Raw genomic sequence first — 19,640 nt, forward strand, 5'->3', positions numbered from 1 at the left:
CATTTTTATTTTCATTTATCAGTTTAGAATAGGGGTTCCCAATCTTTTTTTAATCACGGCACCCTAGAGTATCAAAATTTACACGGCACCCCTAGGCCCCAAAAAAAAAAAAAATTATATAAAATTAATTAGATTGTGTTTATATGTGATTCTTAGGTTCAGTTATGAGGATTTGCTTGTGTATGTACACATATTTTATGATTGGCAGCCACCAGGTCCATGAATAATTGCTGATACAGATGTAGCGCATGTCAGCTTTGCTCGGCGCCCGCTAGAACCTCCACTCTGGCGAGCGCCGGCGGACAGGGGCTACATTGAAATGGGACACACACGTGTCCCAATCCATCGGCGGCAGGACAGCGGCATCCTGCCTGTCTCTGCTTCAGGGAGACGGGCAGGGTTAGGGGGTCGGGCGGCGAGGGGGACCGGTGGAGGTGAGGACCCGGGGGGAGCTCCATAGACACGGGGCTCACAAGTGTGCCCCCCTGCGGGAGCTGGCGGCTGGCGAAAATTTCGAATGAGCCTGGCTCCATCTGTATATAATTTAAATTGGTCCTGGACTGAGGCACCCCAGTGAGCCACGGCACACAGTTTGGGAACCACTGGTTTAGTATGTATATTACGCCTTGATATATATATATTATATATAATATCAGTAAAAGTATTTTAACATTCACGTGTACATAATTCCATGTTGACCTTTCGCTTGCATCAAACCAGATAATGGTGACCCTTTATACCAGGCATGGTCAACCTGTGGCTCTCCAGCTGTTGTGAAACTATACATCCCAGCATGCCCAGTTATAATTTTAGCATTCCCTAAAAGCAAAACTGTGGTAGGGTATGCTGGAACTTATAGTTTATAGAGTCTGAGAATGGCCTGGCCTGCTTTACACATAACCTGCCTGAAGGTGTTGTGTAGGATAAATCCTATTATCCCTAAATAGGATGCCTATTTCATATTACTGAATATGTTATACTGACAATACATTTTAAGGAGAATATTATAGTTTTTTTCTTAGAACCTAGGAAGCATGCATCTTAGTTATTTCTCTAGGACCTCTCCTCTGTCCATGACTTTACACAGATTATTAGACGATAAATGAGGACTGCACTAGCTGCCTTCTTCCAGGGTTCTGCTGACTCAGTCAGACTCCACCTGTATAAGAGGTGCAAGGACTTGTACATATTAAAAAAATACTAAATGTATGCTTTTTGACATTCTATATAAAATGGACATAGTCAAAGTATGAAATAGATAGATGATCAATCGATATAATTTTTAAACTAAAGCTAGCTTTAGCATTTGGAAAGTTTGGAGTTGTTGGTCTTCCACAAAAGATTTCAACGTGTTAAAGATGTGGAAAAGGCTAGAATAGAACCTAAACAAATGCTACGGAAACAGATTTACAATATACCCCTTTGCTCCATGTTCTACCTGCCATCCCTTTCCTCATTACCTTGGGCAATAACAATGAGCCTCACATTGTAATGACCTGTGGCTTACGTTAGCCACATATTATTTACCTTACCAAGCAATATTTACAAAGAAGCCCAACATAGCAGCATGTGCAACCAGAGTGATTATGCCCAATAATGATCTTTAAAAAAAATAATACGATCATTATAGAACGTGTTGGAAAATGCAGTTGCAAAATGTGAACTAAAGGGTTTAAGCACAAGACAACCAGATCTGGTCTTATTGGGTCATCTATCACAACGATCTTGCAGTGTGTATAAACCAGGTAGGTACTCTACAATCATGATATTCATCTCTTCATTACCTTGTATAGCAGTGCTCTTCAGTGTGAATGCAGGTGTGCAGCTTAGTGAATATATCTGTCTGTAGAGCAGATGTATTAAGAATTAAAAAGCGATAAATGCAAGGGTTATAAAAAGTGATAAACATCCAGCCAATCAGCTTCTCCTAAATGCCATTTTTCTAACACAGCCTATAACATGAGTTACTGTAGGAGCTGATTGGCTGGACATTTATCACCCTTGCTGCCCCCTGTACAGTATGTATAGTGTTCCCTATCCTGTTATACTTATGAAGAAGAGCTCCTCACAATGATGGAGACTGGGTTCTCAATGATCACGATAATGTAGATGGCATGATCACAGGGTAGTATTTATTTTATTATTATTATTATTATTATTATTTTCCTAAGTGGTTTTTGGACATTTCTGGATAATGGGTCTCAAGATATACTATAAGTTTAATACATCTGGAGTTTAATGTAAAATAAAGAAAATGTAATCCTAAGCACTCAGCGTTACACAGCAACCTGATACCGTTTTAATTACGGCTTTCTTAAATTAAAATGTAAAAAAAAGACAGTTAAACAAGAAAAGACTGCACACACAGGTCAAAGGACAATAATCATTTTACATTTTTCAAACAGCCAACATAAGACTTAAAATGTTATTTTACAAGTCAATAATATTTTAAGTCACAAGCATCTTGTAAATGCAGCTGACCTCTATAATTATACATATACATACAGCACAGTGTTTGACATTTTTTGGTACAAAATGTGTTTTTAAAGTTGAAAACAACAGACGATGAAAATATAAATTTTTTTAACCATATTTCAAGTATTTCAAAGCAACCTGAAATAGATATTTTTTTTCAATGCATTAATAACACCAGGCTCTGTGCGATCCTATACAAGGGAGTTCTCAAATTACCTTTAGAACAAGGTTTTTCCAACACAATTTGGTCAGGACCAAACAACACCCTGCCCCAACCTCCCCCCCCCCCCTCCGCCTCAAAAAATAAAATAAAAATATGAAGCAAATATTAATGAAGCATAACAAATTCCCTTGTATGCACTGTGAACTAGATCCTTAAACAGTTTTTCTTCGACAGAACGGATTTGGTAGATTTCCTAAGTAGGTTTTAGTATTTGTAACTTCACACTTACATTTTCCAGAACATACATAACCAAGGAAGCCAGACGGCACTGTTAAACCTAGAGTAGCAGTAGTAAATATGAAAGAAATGTTCTCTTTAAATAAATACGTAACAATGAATATGCGGTGATGGCTCACTTTTGTTGCTCTACACATAGTATATGGAACAATTATGAACGCAACAATGAGAGATTAAACAGAATGCCAATAGGTCAAGACGCAGCCAATGAAAAAGACCTTTGTAACTGACAAAACAATGCATTAAACTTTGTTTCGTCTTTTTTCCCAATTAATTCTCCTTCACAGAGTAAGCTGTAAAGTGATGGCCTAAATAATAACCACCCACCAGTTCCCCCTTTTTATATTGTTCATGCCACCAATGACTGCACAGTTTGTATCCTGGACATAAGATTCCTGGCAGGTGAACTGGAAGCAACCTACTGTATGTACTGTAAGTCCGTATCCGGTCATTAGATTGACAGTCACTACGTCGACCACTAATATTGGACAGGCAGAAGGTCGACACATGAAGGTTGACATGCAATAGGTTGAAATGGCCAAAAGGTCCACATACGCAAAAAGGTCGTCAATAGTTTTTCATGATAAAAACAAAAAAGAAAACACGAAGCCTGAAGCATGGCGAGTGGTACATTAAGACAGTTGACATATCGACAGACACCAAAGAATGTAAAAAACCCATGTTGACCTTTTTACATGTTGATATTTTGATTGTATCCAGCTTTTTGACCATGCCGACCTAATGCATATTGACCTTTTTCATGTGTCGACCATTAGTGGTTGACCTAGTGACTGTCGACCTAGACACAAAAGTCGAACATTCATACCATATCCATTTAATTCATAGTGATATGGACTGAAATTTGATGCCTGGCTACACAGAAGGCTATCCAATCAAAATCCTTATTCAGTTCCCACCCATGTCTATACCAAGTTTTAAGTACATATAGATAGAAACCGGCATGCAATCTTGTTGTCATACACCAGTCATCGGGTTATTGTTTGCACAGAGCGTCGGACACATCCAACCTTTCAAACTGCTACATGTGGAAGGGATAGGAATATGATCTAAAAAGGAGCTTGGCGCAAAGTGGGAAACATCCACATCTCGCTACAAATAGAAACTGAAATTACTTCCAATTAATCAGGCAGAACATGCTATTTAAAGGGTTACTAGACATACTACAGTAGTTGATGTAAAATGTAAAAGTTGTAATATTCACAAATATATCTATAAAACAGCCAAGCCAAGGCTGAACTAAAGTTACAAGTCGATGCATACAAAGCAGCATCATTTATTACCCCTAGTAACATGAGGTTCGATAGCCATCACTGCTCTATGGAGAAGGTGACCTAACAGCCAGGCAACCATGGGGAAGTATGGTGCCCTAGAAGCCTACACATACTGTACAGCCACCTTGCTGCTGACAATGTCTCTTTATTAAATGCATTGTTTTATCTCTTGTTACGGAGATAAAAGGCAATGTGTGACCATTTAATAGCTAGGAGGACCAAGATTGTGGCCCATGAAGTATCAGATCTACCAAAAGGCTTACAGAAAGACTTAATTTGAACCTTTACTTTAATGGAAAATATACAGTAGCAAATATATTTGCGAATATTACGGTTAGGTCTATGACAAGCAGCAGTCTGATCAGATAATTATAAGTTGTCAGTATACTTCAAATACAATCACATTGATAACGTCACATAGGAGGAAGAACGTATTTAAAGATATATATGTTTGAAAGCTAATACTGTATATCCTTAATGTGAAGTTTTTTCCTAAATTTTGTAAGGGAATCCGCACTTAAATGTTTAATAATGAAAGTCAGAAGCCAAACATCGCATTGGCGACTTGCTATAATGACAAAATTACTTCTACCCAACAATGCTTATTGAAAAAATGTGAATGGTGGCCATTTACAAAAGCTGCTTTTAGAAGGAGATTATATTTTTAAATATTAGGTACTGTATCACTGCTTAAAGAGCAGCCCACAATGTTTGCAGCTATTTTGTAAGCTAAAGCTCTATGGGTAGGTAACCGTTATACATTAAAGTACGGTAAACCATTCTCCAATTTGAAAAAGAATAGTTATGTCCTGGTTAGGGGCTCTGGTCCTTTGTTCTATACAGTATGTGAGCAGTTTTGATTTATCTTGGCCTAAAGTAAATATGAAGACAAATTATTTTCTTTGTTGAAAATGATTTGTATCCGTGTAGGCTGCTGAAAAGGTGTCTAAGAAATAAAGGAAAATATATGGTTTATTGTCAATGAACATTTCCACGTTCAGCCTTCCTAAACAATACTCGTACCTCTTTTGCGAAGCCTCCATTTTCTACTCCAAACATACCTCTGAAAAATCTATTTTCAAAATGATAACCTGAAATGTGGACCTGACCAAACAGACCCATAGTGATAGGCTTACACACATTAACGTAATTTCATTGAAGCAAATCAATTTAGAAAGTTTAAGAATGGTAATATAGGCATTGTGGCTTTCAAATTGAAATGCAACAATGAAAAGACACAACGTTTGGGACCTTTTGGAGGAGCCCAGAAGTAAGAAATGGTGTCGGTAGGCCTATGAACACCAGGTCTTCCTTTCTAAAATTCACAGAAAAAGGGGATCCAAGGAAAGGACCCCCAACTAACCCAAGATTTGGTGGGTTTGTACAACATTTTTAAATGAAATGGTCAAAAATAGACCTGTCCTTTAGTAACACAATGGACTTGCAGATGATATATTACGTTGTAAAAAAAAAATCTAATTGTGGAATTATACAGGGTAGCAAAGTTCAGTTAACTGACTGTTAGGTGGACAGAATCACATTAAAAGGAAACGTTCATCTCCCAAGCAGCTCAAACAAGCAAAATAATTACCCCATTTCATCTTTCATCAAGTTATAAAATAAGTATTTAAAAGGCCAGGTGTACTAATCATCAAAAAGTGATAAATCTGAGAGTGATAAACTACCAGCCAATCAGCTCCTAACTGCCATGCTATGTTTTTATAATGACAGTTAGGCTGGCTGGTAGTTTATCCACTTGATCACTTTTTTTAAGCTTAGCGCGGTGTATAAAGAATAGCATGCCATTTTGGGAAATTGGTGACACACTTCTTACTAGTCTGATAGGTATAGTCTGCACTTTAAGCAACATGCTACTTTATATATGTTACTGTAATATTAGGTGAGAAACTGTGGCCTTCGCTGAAGCAAATCTGTTGGCTCAACACGCATGGAGACATTCTTTAGGCTAAAACAATAACCGTAACTATGTAGACTAACAATGAACAAGGAACCAGTGGCAGCACTATGAACTGAGCTTAACAACTATCTAATAACTAACACCATTAGAATTTACAAAAAGTTGAAACTCAAAGGGCCCATGTCCAACCAACTAAGTAATTCAGTGTCTTAGGGGTAACTTTATTAAAGTGCAAGTATTTAAAAGTAGAGATGTTGCCCATTGCAACTTATCAGTGGCGGCTCCAGAGGCGGAGTTGCAACACAGTCCAAAATTCAAATAGGGGAGGCACACTGACTGCCACCCCAAACAACACTGTCCAATACTCACAGTTGCTATGACTCCCTTATTTGAATGTTGGACTGCGCCGGAGCTGCTACCGATACTTATTTATCTTCTGAAGCTAGAATCTGATTGGTTGCTATGGCAACATTATCACTTACGAAAAAGAATAAGGGTCATTGCACATGAAATCACCCACAAAATTGAAATGTCCACCGTTTGTCTCAGATTTTTCCACATTTTTTTTTTAGTTGAGAGGATGTCAAAACAAATATTTCTGCCAAAATATCTTGACTGTCTGATAATTAGTTTATTAAATATAGATGTATTAAATGATTTACTAATTACAGCTTCTTCATCCGTTTTAATAGACGTATCATGGGTGTTTCTTGGCAATCACCTTGAAAATTGGACCCCTAAGCTAACTTTTTCTCCTGAATCAAAAAATCCAAAGCAAATTACTAAATGCACATTTTTCAAACTGATTTTTAATTTGTGGTAGTAAAATTTGGGATATCTAATGTCGGATTAGCCGAGCGTTTTTATTCAGTTCGAAAAATGTGCAATTTTTGGCAGAACGCGAAACATAAGGAAGATTAAGTAATTTGGTTTGGATTTGAGACCTTAGGGCTCAAAATTTGCATTGATTCCTTAAAAAACACACGTGCTATGTCTAATAAACTGGATAAAGAAGCTGCTATAAGTAAATAATTAAATATATTGAAAATTCAATACTTTATAACCTAATCGCACGACAGTCTTAACTAAAATACAAAAATGTTTTTGGGAAAATCTGAGAGGGGTGGTGAAGACACCTGGTTGAAATGACATGGGATTGACCCATTGGTTCAACCTACAGAATGCATTCCTCATCTGCATACAGATGATACAGTAGGTGTTATTCAAAGGTCATCTTCCCTGAACAAATACGGGAGAAATGAAAGACTGCCAGACCTTGTAACTGCAATCAACTGCCAGGCAACAAGATCATTAACCTCAATTGTGCAGTATTGTTAAATGTCAAATACCGTAAACAAAGACATAACATAACACTTGTGGTCATCCTATTAAAGAACTGATAGACAAATTTACATCAACTTAAAACAATTCAAACAAGCTCCTGACATACAGTATAATTTCAATACCTTAACAATGCCATATGTGTAACTAAAATATAACATCTCAATGCACTTTCTAGACTAAGCAAAATGCTGCTCTTTTAAGCCCATACAGCAAGTTTAAATTCATATTGCACTCAGTAAGAATGTTCACGTAACTTCTCAATCAGTTAAATTCTCATCAACTTTATTTTTAACTTTAAAGTGCATCTATAAAGTTGATCGGCCTAAGGGCATTTTTTTAGTTAATGGGCTGCAAAGTCAGGTGGGACACAAATAAGAAATGTACAAAGATCAGATTGTAAACAAAGAAACACAAGTATACCCTTTATTGTGTTTCTTCAAAATTCTATAGAATTTATACACAATTCATTATGCTGTGAATGATGAATGGGTATTGAGCCTATTCATTAAGCTTTTGGCAACACAAAAAAAACTATGTCACCAGCCTATTAGCAGCACTTGCACGAACTTTTACTTTCTAGACAAATGGATTCAAGTGCTCTCTCTTCTTACAGCCTCACCTAGGACGTCAATAAAGCACAGGCTAAGGTAAACTGTTAAAAAGTGTGGAACTAAGATCCCAGCATGCACTGGAAGCCAACAGCTGGACAGCAACAAGATGCCTTATTGTGAAAATGCATAAGCCAAGCAACTGTTATGGGTAGAACAATAAAGATTAAATTAAACTTAAAAAAAATATATATATATATCCTTCCAAAACATAAAATTGCGTTATTATTACCGCATTATGGGTTAGTGCAATCCTGCATAGCCTGGTCAAATGACAAGGCACAGTTTGTTTTAAAAAATAAAACAAAATAAAACCAAACACATTAAATGGCATACATGATAAATGTAGACCGAATCAGCTGAAGATAATTTAAGGCCATTCAGTGAATCAGAGAACAACCAGTCCAATTTAAAGCTGTGGATTAGATCAAGTTATCCATCTGCAAAACAAAAGGCTAGAAATCTTGTCTTCAGCCCCCATGGGCACGCAAAACTGAAGAGGAAAAGAACAAATGCTTCAGCTTGTGTAGTAAAACACTTCTGAACACGGAGTATAAAGTCCTTTGTAAGTGGAAAGAAAAAAAAAAAACAACCCCCCAAAAAGTTCACAAGTGAATTCAGGACTGTTTTAGTCGCTTTCTTGGAATTCCAAAAGGTGGACACTGTGCGGACGCGAGTGCTCGGAAGGCCTCTGCTACTAAGTGTGGATGCGATTGGATCATGGATTTCCAGCCTGCTGTCTCCATTATATCGGTTGCTTGACTAAAAATTGAATACACCAAGATATTTTAATGCTGGCAGCACATTGCTTTAGTACCAAACACACACACACAAATGTTCTACCAGAGAGCATGTCTTCCCCTGCACACAATATATGTTCATTTATGCACCCCCCTGCAACTATTAAGAAATAATTACATTTGCTGTTTTCATTAGCAGCAGAAGTACATACAGTATGTCTACTTGACTTACGGAGGAAAGTTTTATTAAAATATATTGACTTCACTTTTCAGCTTCATTCTAAGGGAATATCCAATTACCCTTGATAAAAAAAATCTATTTTTCCCCGATGTTTCACTGGCGTTTTTTAATTGGGCTATCCTATCTGACAGCCTGATAAATAAAAAGATAGGTTTCGATATGAAAATACACAGGTTCAGTGAAATCTGTGTGTTTCCACACACTGCAAACCTGTTTTCACTGCTTTCTGTTTCTAATGTACAATGATAGTTATATTGGAATTTTATATATTCTGGTTGATACTTCATATGTCTTTGTCGACTATTCATATGTTTTATGTGCTATGGTGTATTGTTCTGCGATACTTTTTTGTCTAATAAAAATACTCAATTTAAAAAAAATAATGTGGCTGCTTTCAGTGATTTTGTTTCGCCTGCCTGAAGCAGGTGAAAAAAAAAATCCTAATAAGACGCAGCACACGCCAGCATATTGGGGCTAATTTGATAGTCCACTATATGTTTACGCAAAATTTTCTTGAATAAACCATGCAGATATGCATACTTTTGTTGTTAATGTGAAAAATGTTGTCTTTAGAGTAAAAAAAAAAAAGAACAGTGTCATATCCAAAGGCAACATAAACAAACACTGCATGCAAAGGCCTATATAAAGGCCTCAGTGAAAAAATAAAGCAACATATTTCTTAAAAGTTGTAAGAGGGCATGTACAAAGCAGTCAACTTGTTTATTTTCCTTCAGACTTATTTCTGTGGTAAAAATGCATTCCCAGTTACTGTAGCTTTGCATTGGGGTTTACAAAAGCAATTCCTTTTAAAGTAAAGGTAAACAGAAAATAATGCAAACATTTTAAACAGTTTAATGTGTTGATAACTGGTAACTTATTGCTATGTGCAATGGAAGCATTCATTTTGTAAGCACTAGTTATCAATAAAAAAAAAAAAAAAAGACATATTAATTCATTAAGGATCAGCTTCATCGCTGATACCCCTTTCACAGCGCTCTTCAAACCCGGGTTATTGCTGGGTCAAGAGAAGGTGTGAAAGCACCAAAACATATAACCCTGGTCGACCAACACGGCAATTCGACCCGGGTTATAAGAAGAATTAAATTGCCCTGTGTATAATGGTTGACTTGGATTTATTTGTGTAAGTGCCAGACCCAAGCCCGACCCGACATAGCAATGTGAAAGCAGTATATAACAATATATGGTCACCCAATGACCGTACTGTATTCTAAAAAATACTACTGGTTATGCTCCTTTTAGGTGTTCTTTAACATGTCATATCTTTACCTGGGCAATAAAGCACATGACTAGAGCTTATCACTTACAGATATGTGCTATGACATCGCTGGCCATGATGCTGCATCCTGCACAATAATGTATGATAGCAGGGAGCTTGCATATATGTGTTTCAGCTACCCATAGTACAGTATAAATCCTGGGAGCGGAGTCATGCTGCAGCTTGTACAGTACAGGGACACACTGCCTCCAGCAAAGATATACAAGGACACATCTGTAAAAACAAACTCCACTCATAATTAAAGCCACTAAAAGGAAGCAATACTGCCATCTCATAACAATATATAAAATAAAATAGGAAAACCTGTATACTTACTTGCCATTCCAGTTTTTCCCATCCTTGCAACCCAATTGCCTGAGAACACTACATCTGGACGTAGAAAACAGAAAATAAGAAGGTTAACGTGCACTAAATAAACACGAATACAGAAAAGATTGCAAAGTCCCTGGTGAGTGGAACGCATGCCGGAAATTAGGCACCAATTGCTGCTATATAGCTTTTTGGAGCACAAGTAAGCTATATGAATACTTTTTACTGTTGATATTTAAATGGTTTTGCTATTGCATATAAGGGGAAGCCCCAATAGAGTAGAATACGACCTTTCCAGTGACCTGGTAGATTGTAAATAAGGCTGGGCTGCCTTTGTGGGTGTGGTTAACCACTGATCTGGTAGGGTATATAGAGACTTGGGGCGGGGATCAATATCACTTTATCCTTCCATCTCAGTAATCACGTTCTGAAGAAGGCTGTGTGCAGCAGCCGAGACATTGACGACTGTCTAATGATGTGACAACAATAAACAGTCCTTTCATTGCCAAGTCTCTGGTGAGTGCACCTTCATATAATTATTATTACCAATGCAAAAGAGACAATGGAGCACATGTATTAATCTTGGTGAAGTGATAAAGTGGAAGGTGATAACGCAACAGTCAATCAAATCCTAACCGGCAAGTTTCAGACTGGGTTTTTAAAAAAAATGACAATTAGGAGCTGTTTGGCTGGTGTGTTATCACCTTCCACTTTATCACTTCACCAGGCGTAATACATCTGCCCCAATGGGGTCAATTCAATAAAGTGTGCACTGCGAGAAGTGAGCTCACCGAGCGATTCTAAGCAGTGCACTGCTGTCTAGAGGATTGATGCTCGCTCCCCTCCTGGGTTGTGAGCAGAAATATGACAAATCTAGGGCAGCAAAGCTGTTTAGTGTCCTACCGTGACTTAAGTTGGAAAATGACGGCACTCTCAACAAGACACCTGCAAGTACCGACATTCTCCAACTAAGCAGCAAGCTGATTAAATTCACTCTGGGGGCTCTCTCTTGGTGATATTTACAGCACACGGAATTAAATCGACCCCAATATATAGATAGGTCTCTCTCAGATCAGTCAGATTATTTCAATCTTACTCCTTAGAAAAGCGGTTCCCAACCTGGGGTACTGTGGATATTTCACATTGAGTACTCAGAAATGAAAAGCCTAATCAAGGGGTACGGGAGACTAAAATGGTTGAGAACCGCTGCCTTAAAGCAGTGGTTCCCAAATGGAGTTCCCTGGCATGCCTCTGGTCACATGCAGGGGAGCCCTAGCTAGAGGTCTATGGCCAATTCAATTATGTATGGGCAGTGAAATAGGCAAAACATGTGGTTTCCTATCAGAAAATATGTTGACAAGCAGAAGCAAATCCTGTCCCTCCCTACATAATCGAACCTACTGATTGTGTGCACATCGTGAGGAATGTCGCTACGATGCACGGTCCTACGGGTCAAGAGATCGTCCATGCTGCACGTCTGATCTGCCAGCTTTCATTGCGGTCGTAAGCAGATCACTCGTTCAATCAGGTCATATGCAGGTCATTCAGGTGTATGGCCAGTTTAAATACTTCTATAAACTAGCCTAGCATGTTTATTTCTGGATAGGAGTGCCACACCATTAGATGAACATAATGTATGTTGTTACTGGAAAGCTTTGCTGTGAGAGTACCTGGACAATCTACGTTATTGGATAGAGGAATGCTGGACAATACGACAATATAATGTCCAAAAGTATGTTTACTTACCAAAAGATATCTAGCGTACATGCATTATTAATCGTACCACCCTTATTTACAAGTGATCTGCTCTGTAGACATAATTGTAATCATTACGATCAAAGTTCAAACACACCTAATTTATTTAGGTCCTCAAAGACTTAATAAAAATAAAACAATCCAGGCCAATGGTCTCCTGCAAAATTGAGGACTTGCTACTGTATTTCAAGTGGACACCATCAAAAAAAACACCACCAATAACACTGAGTCACCTTATCACATTTCACTTGCCTGTTAATAAAGTCTATTGCTTGTGCTTTCAGCTGCTCTGCGCTGTGCAAATCTGCGAGGATGAGGACATTGGCAACATTTTCCACTGACAGGTTACTGCACAAAGCCTCTTCACACATGACTTTGAGCCGTTCTAAAGCATACTGGCACGGAAAGGAAAATGTTAATAAACATTGCAGCAAGCCCTCTAGGTTAAAAAGTATGCAAGTACAGACTTAATAATCAATCTTCTACAATTCTGGGGTTTTGTGTGCATTATGCCTCACTTATAAAAAATAACTATGAAAAATGGCCCCTTTATATGCTTCACAATTTCACCAGGCATTCGCCGATAAATTCTATATCATTGCTTCTCACAGTGACAGTAGTGGTGGAACTTACTTTCAAACAATTCAATGGACAGCAATAAAAAATATTTTACATATATAACTATACAATAGAAAGTATACTGTACCTGTACAAAAATGGGGGAAAGCAGGATTTATGGTTTTTACTTTGTTAAATACTTTCCTTTAACTTCATGGGGGCACAGGAATAACCTTGGATATTGCCTGTAGGGAAGAGCCTGAGCACCAAACAGTTAATTTCAATTGACCAGCAATTTAATACGGTACTTCTTTACTTTCACGGCGCCAGCATGGCGCCGCGCGTCAGAGTCCCCTTGCGGGGCTCGCTTCGCTCGCCCACGCTGCGGGCTCGGTGGCTCGCTACGCTCACCACGCTAATTAAAATCAACTCCATGCCAACATGGATAGTGGAGGTATGAACTATCCATGTTGGCATGGCGTTAACTTCGTTTATTTTACTTAGTTTGTGGCGAGCGTAACCCGGAAGTAGCGCGGCGCCATGCTGGCGCCGTGAAAGTAAAGAAGTACCTTTAATACTCCCTTTCCCCTACACACCACCACTAGCCAAAGGTCAGCCAGTTCAGTTTGAAAGCCTATGGCAAGGAGCAAATGGAGAAGGTAGGCTATTAGACACTTAGGAATACACACAGATTCCAGGTGCATAAAAACCGCTGCCACCAAAACAATCTCCGCAAGCCAGATGCGTCAGAGCTGGTGACCTGTGCCTCTTATTGAGTTGAAGAGGATTTAACAAGGTAAGATCATAAATCCTACTTTCTTCCTCCGCTGCAAGGGGGCACAGGAATGACCTTGAGACATTCTAAAGCTCTCACCCTATGGGGAAAAAAACATGTTGCCCAATGGCTGCATCTGCAAAGTTATCAACACCTGGCCAAAGTCTGCTTAGAAGCAAGCCAGCCCCAATAATAAAAATCATCAGGGCAAACAGAGAATCAGAGATGTGGAGATCTACAGTTCCTGTCTACTTAAATCCGGAGAGAAAACAAGATGAAGGAACTCTTGGCACTGAAAAAGGGGGAAATCCAGAGAGCCCTTACCAAATCCAAAAATGGAACATTTAAAGCAAGTATCCTAGTTGCCATGAATCTGAGAAACAACCTTGGGTAGGAAACATAAGCGATTCCTCAAAAACAGCCATATCGGAGTGAAAGATTAGTAAGGGGCAGCAACATAAAAAGGTGCTCAGGTTGGACACTCGCTGAGCAGATGTAAAGGCCAGTAGGATAACAATCTTCCAGATAAGCCAACAAATGTCCACCATATTCAAGGGCTCAATAGGTGCTGACTGGTGAGCATGAATGGCAGCTGCAAGTGAAGGTGAGTACAGTCAGGGCAGACTTGGACCCTCAAAGAAGGGAGTCGGATGCACAAATCCAGACTTGCTTGCAAAATGACTCTAAATAGCAGCAAGGACTGGGGTTAAACATTTCTTAATAAACACATCACAAATTAAGTTCACCAAACATGGTAAAAACTGCTTGCCAAAGAGAGCATGTTAAGCCCCGTACACACGGGGGAGATATATTGCTCAGCAATATATTGCTAGCAATATATTACTGAGCAATATATTGCTCAGTGTCCCCTTTTCATCAGTGACCAGAGATGGTCGCTGATGAAAAGGAACCTCAGTCGGCGGTGCCGCAGAGGTAATCAGCTGCGACCAGCGATTAGAATGGGTCTGAAAACGATTTATCGCCGGGGCACACTCCCATCACTGGAAATATGGTCGCCAGCGACCATATTCCCAGCGATTTCAGCCCCTATTGCCCCCATGTGTACACAGCATTACAGATGATTCATCTGGAAAATCCCTTTGCTCCTAGGATGGATGTCTCAAGAGCCACCCTGTCAATGCTAGATAGGCCAGACACAGATGTAGGCATGTACCCTAAGACATGTACCTGGGAGCCCTCCTGTACTAGCCTGAGATGGTGTTCCAGGTGTCGTAAGCTTTCAACTATCGGAAACATTTTTCGGTGTCAACTCTGAAGTTCAACCCAGTCCCTGACTGGAAATGACAAAACTCCAGGAGTCTCTCTGCATGTATTAATAGCCACAAAGCTTATCATTTCCTGGGTTATGGGGAGAAAGATTGTCAAACAGAAATCACAAATGCCCAGCATAGGAGCATCCACCTCCTTTCTTTCTGGAAACCAATATAAACCATAAAGGAGTGACCACACACACCAAAGCTGAAGCATTAATGTGTATGGATAGGGAAATACCTAAGTGGTAAAACAGCTTCAATGCACAAATTAATAGGGATGCAAAAAATATATATAATTATATGGAATCAAGCGAAGAGTAAAAGTACTTACCTCGTCCACGTCCTTGGGCTCTGCATGCACACAAACCGCTCAATGAATATGAAAGGTGGACAAATGCTGAGGAAAACTATTGCAATTAAAGATGTCAAGAGGTGGCAAGAGGATATGCGTACCTAAAGCGGGCAGTTCGGCCTGAGGAAGTGCATCTAGTAGTGCGGGAGAGGCTAACAAGAGGAGCCTACCTCCTCTTCTGGTATGGACCCCAGGCCAATGACTGTGATTCAGTAAAAAAAAATGCTTTTGTCATTGTCATTTTGTGTAGTTGTGTGCAATCTCCACGGAGACTGCTGTGAAAGTCACCAACCCAGTTGGTGCAGCCACCGGAATGGTTGTTTTTGGAGCAGTAGTGAAGATGTCCTTTAGGAAAAATTTCACTGTCCTCTTTTGTACTTGACATAAAATAAAATAATTTTTTTGAGGTTGCCCTCCTATTTGGGCGCTAATTCAAATTATTGCTATCAATGATCACTAAATAAATGGTTTCTACCATTAGTAGGAGTTAGAATTCTTCGGCAGCAGAATGGTGGTGTGACTGTGTAATCACACCTAATTATGTGGTGATCCTACAATAGGTAGGTCTCCAACTACAAGAATAAAAGACTATATCCAATAATCTGCGCTAATTTTAACGAGGTGCATACAGGTCTGAATTAATGTTGGACACAATTTTATCAAAAAATTTTTTAATAAAAAAAAAGTAATGAATAAATATATCACAATGCAATAAAAACAAAAGAATAAAAAATAAGAATATAATGCACGTATATTTTTAAGGTGGCCACCTATCATTCACAATTAAATGCAATTAATTAATGAATCTATTATGCGTATATTTGAATTACTTAATACAAGCCAAGTGTAAGCATATAATCATGTAAACATATGTGCACAGATATTAATATATTAAAATCTGCATGAAATTGACCCCGGTTTTTGAATAGTAATGTCCTCCACTCTGTATATATAGAGAAGAGTATCCCGATCAATAAGCCAAGCCTGTTAGAACAAAGTCCATTGCTTAAAAGTAAAAAATCTGTAGATATACTGTAGGTCTCCACTATTTTGCGCAATACTCACAAGTTCCAATATTGATGAATACCTTTTGGCAGTGTTAACGCAGGGAGGAGGGAGGGCTATTCCGTGCAAAGTTCACTGCCCTCCGTTCTACTACCCGCTGATGGAAGGTAATAAAAAGGTGAGATGCCAGGAAAGAAGACTCTTTGAAAAAGCTCATACCAGAGCGAAACGCGTAGTAGAACGGAGGGCAGTGAACTTTGCATGGAATAGCCCTTCTGCCTCCCTGCATTAACACTGTCAAAAGGTATTCATCAATATTGGAACTTGTGGGTATTGTACAAATTAGTGGAGACCTATATCTACAGATTTGTTACTTTTAAGCAATGGACTTTGTTCTAACAGGCTTGGTTTATTGATCAGGATACTCTTCGCTATATATACAGATCGGAGGACATTACGATTAAAAAACCAGGGTCAATTTCACGCAGATTTTAATATATTCATATCTGTGCACATATGTTTACATGATTATATGCTTACACTTGGCTTGTATTAAGTAATTCAGATATACACATAATAGATTAATTAATGAATGATAGGTGGCCACCTTAAAAATATACGTGCATTATATTCTAATTTTTTATTATTTTCTTTTTATTGCATTGTGATATATTTATTCATTAATTTTGTTTTAAAAAAATGATTTGATAAAATTGTGTTCAACATTAATTCAGACCTGTATGCACCTCGTTAAAATGAGCGCAGATTATTGGATATAGTCTTTTATAAAATAAACGAATGGCAGACCACGTAAAAGCAGTTACCCCCCTCTCAACAATGACCACTCCTAGAGTATAGGGAAGAGGAAGGCTTGGGCTGCTGGGTAATTAAAATGAATTGTTTGGTGCCCAGGCTCTCCACTCCCGGCTATTCCTAAGGTTACTCCAGTGCCCCCTAGTGGAGTAAGAAGAAAAAGCTATTACACATTGGCCTTTTCTTTAATAAGAGGTCAATATAATATCCCCTACAGTTTGATAAATCACCTACTAGTGAAATTCTCACATCTAAAACCTTCCCAAACCATTTCCAAAATGGAGATAAAATTGGAAATCTGACAACATGGACAGAGAAGAAATAGGTCAGAACTACACATATCATGGAAAGATGCAATCCTGTAAATAGGTACCTGAGGGAGTATAAAATACCCTTTCCATTTTCCCTTCTGGAAATCACACTAATTTAGCATTTCCTTGTAAAAGTAAACTATATAAAAGACATTCATTTTAACAAGTGTGAAGAAATACACACACATTTAATTGGCAAAAGACTTACTTTATCCGCTGCTGCCAACAAGTTATCAGCCATATTGTCAAGATTAGGGGCTTTTCCTGTATAGATAAATCTCATCATTTCTTTAAATACTTCTGGGTCCACATCCTGAATGTCTACTCTATTCTGTACAAGAACAAAGATATGAATAAGCACACAGAATAGGAACACATTTGCTTGAAAATAGAACCTAATATCAACTATATTTCTTATTCAACAACGTTCCCTTTCCTATGTTACACCAACTATATGGCTTAAAACAACCTTTCTGGCTTTACCTAGAAGTCGAAATTCAAATCCCTACCCTAGCATGCAGCTTAGATCTCTCCCAATATGCAGATTTACAAAATCAAAAATTATGGTACCTGTTTCCTAGCACGGCGCTAGCGATAAAAATTGTATCCATCGGGACCCCTACAAATCGCGTCGATCGCATCCAAACAAATCACATGCGATGCGATCTACGCGATTTTTACATTGGAATCAATGTAAAATGGTCCCTGAGACCCGATTTTACATTGGCCCCAATGTTAAATGGCCCCAAGACCCCAATTTTCATGTAAAATACCCATAAGGTTGGGTATACAATGAAAAATCGGGTCCATTGGACCATTTAACATTGTTCCCTATGTAAAATCGCGTCCATCGCATCGGTCGCATCGCATGCCTTAACTTAAGGCATGTGATGGACGCGATTTTTTAATTGTCGGGGAAAAGGCTAAAAATAGCCCTAAAATCGCGTCGGTCGTGTCATCGCATACCTTAAGTTAACCTATGACGGGCGCCGTGCTAGGAAACAAGTACCAAAATTATTGTATAACCCAAGTAAAATCATAATTGCAATAATACATCATTTCTTAAAAAAAAAAAAACCACAAGAAACATGTCTGTGTCTAATGACAGAAAACGGTGTTGAGGGGCTGGGAAGGGCAGCAGAGGACCACCTTTCCCAGAAATGGGGGCATGTTGTCCCAGTTTCCTGAAAAGGGAAAGTCATGGGTCTGCATGTTACAATGCAAACTTCTTGGCTTCATAAACCCCTGCATCAGCCAGTGAGCGGAGTAAGCGATGGATCCCAGCTTGCAATGGTCACAGTGCAGGGAATTGCAGCTAGATGCAGAAGGCATCTCTTCTACTGAGACTTCTCCCGTATGCCCCTCCTGGATATCAAACTAAAATAAAATGCAGCTTGCATGCAACACTGCATTTTTTTGTCCATCTCTGATTCAGGTCCAATAAACATCAGTAAAATCTCGTCTTTCTTATAAATACAGTTAATAAATCATAGACTCAAAGAGCTGTATTACACATCTTATGACGCAGAAGTGTATTCTTGTCAACATTACAGGCACATTTTTAGAACAGTCTTACGGTACCCATACATGGAGCGTTTTCCACGTGGGATGCCCAGTCCCGAGCACATCACATCGCACAGCACAAAAAGTATGTGCATCGCATACTTTTTGTACTAGATGCAATGCCTTCTAGTACAAAAAGTACGGAGAACATCGCTTCCTGTATGGGTACCTTAAGGATGAGGTTTTTTTTTTTTTTTCAAACTATACTTTTGAACTCTTTGGAAATGCTTATGTGGTTTCCTACCGTTCCATCCCTTCCATCCAATTTTTTTATTCAAAAATGGTCTACAATGAATGTTGAACGATGTTAATGTTCTTATTTTAAAGTGGCTCCCCACTGGATCTGCTACTAGCGCTAAGGCTGTAGAACCTGACTAGACGTTGGACTTAACATTAACTTCTAGGTAAATGGTAGTGCCAGTGTAAACTATCAGAAGATGGGAGAGAACCTTAGCTAAGCTACTAAATTAGGAATGTGATACATGGGCATAAAATCATGGACAGCTGTGTAGTCAGAAGTCAGCAACCATGCCAGCTCTCTGCGCCACGC

General features: G+C 38.7%; 1 protein-coding gene across 1 annotated transcript in view; it reads right to left on the bottom strand.

The window, feature by feature from the left end:
• Window positions 1-2,369: 2,369 nt before the first annotated feature.
• The window catches only part of SPOPL (speckle type BTB/POZ protein like), a 38,653-nt gene continuing 21,382 nt past the window's right edge, over window positions 2,370-19,640 (bottom strand). Inside the window, exons 7-10 of the mRNA XM_083153874.1 lie at window positions 17,736-17,858; window positions 12,692-12,834; window positions 10,691-10,744; window positions 2,370-8,859 (exon numbers count right to left, since the gene is read on the bottom strand). Coding sequence (XP_083010000.1) covers window positions 8,715-8,859; window positions 10,691-10,744; window positions 12,692-12,834; window positions 17,736-17,858 — 465 coding nt within the window. The 3' untranslated portion in view covers window positions 2,370-8,714. The remainder of the gene's footprint in view (window positions 8,860-10,690; window positions 10,745-12,691; window positions 12,835-17,735; window positions 17,859-19,640) is intronic.

This window comes from Crinia signifera, chromosome 7, assembly GCF_055691185.1.
Source record: "Crinia signifera chromosome 7, ASM5569118v1, whole genome shotgun sequence".
Taxonomy (NCBI): domain Eukaryota; kingdom Metazoa; phylum Chordata; class Amphibia; order Anura; family Myobatrachidae; genus Crinia; species Crinia signifera.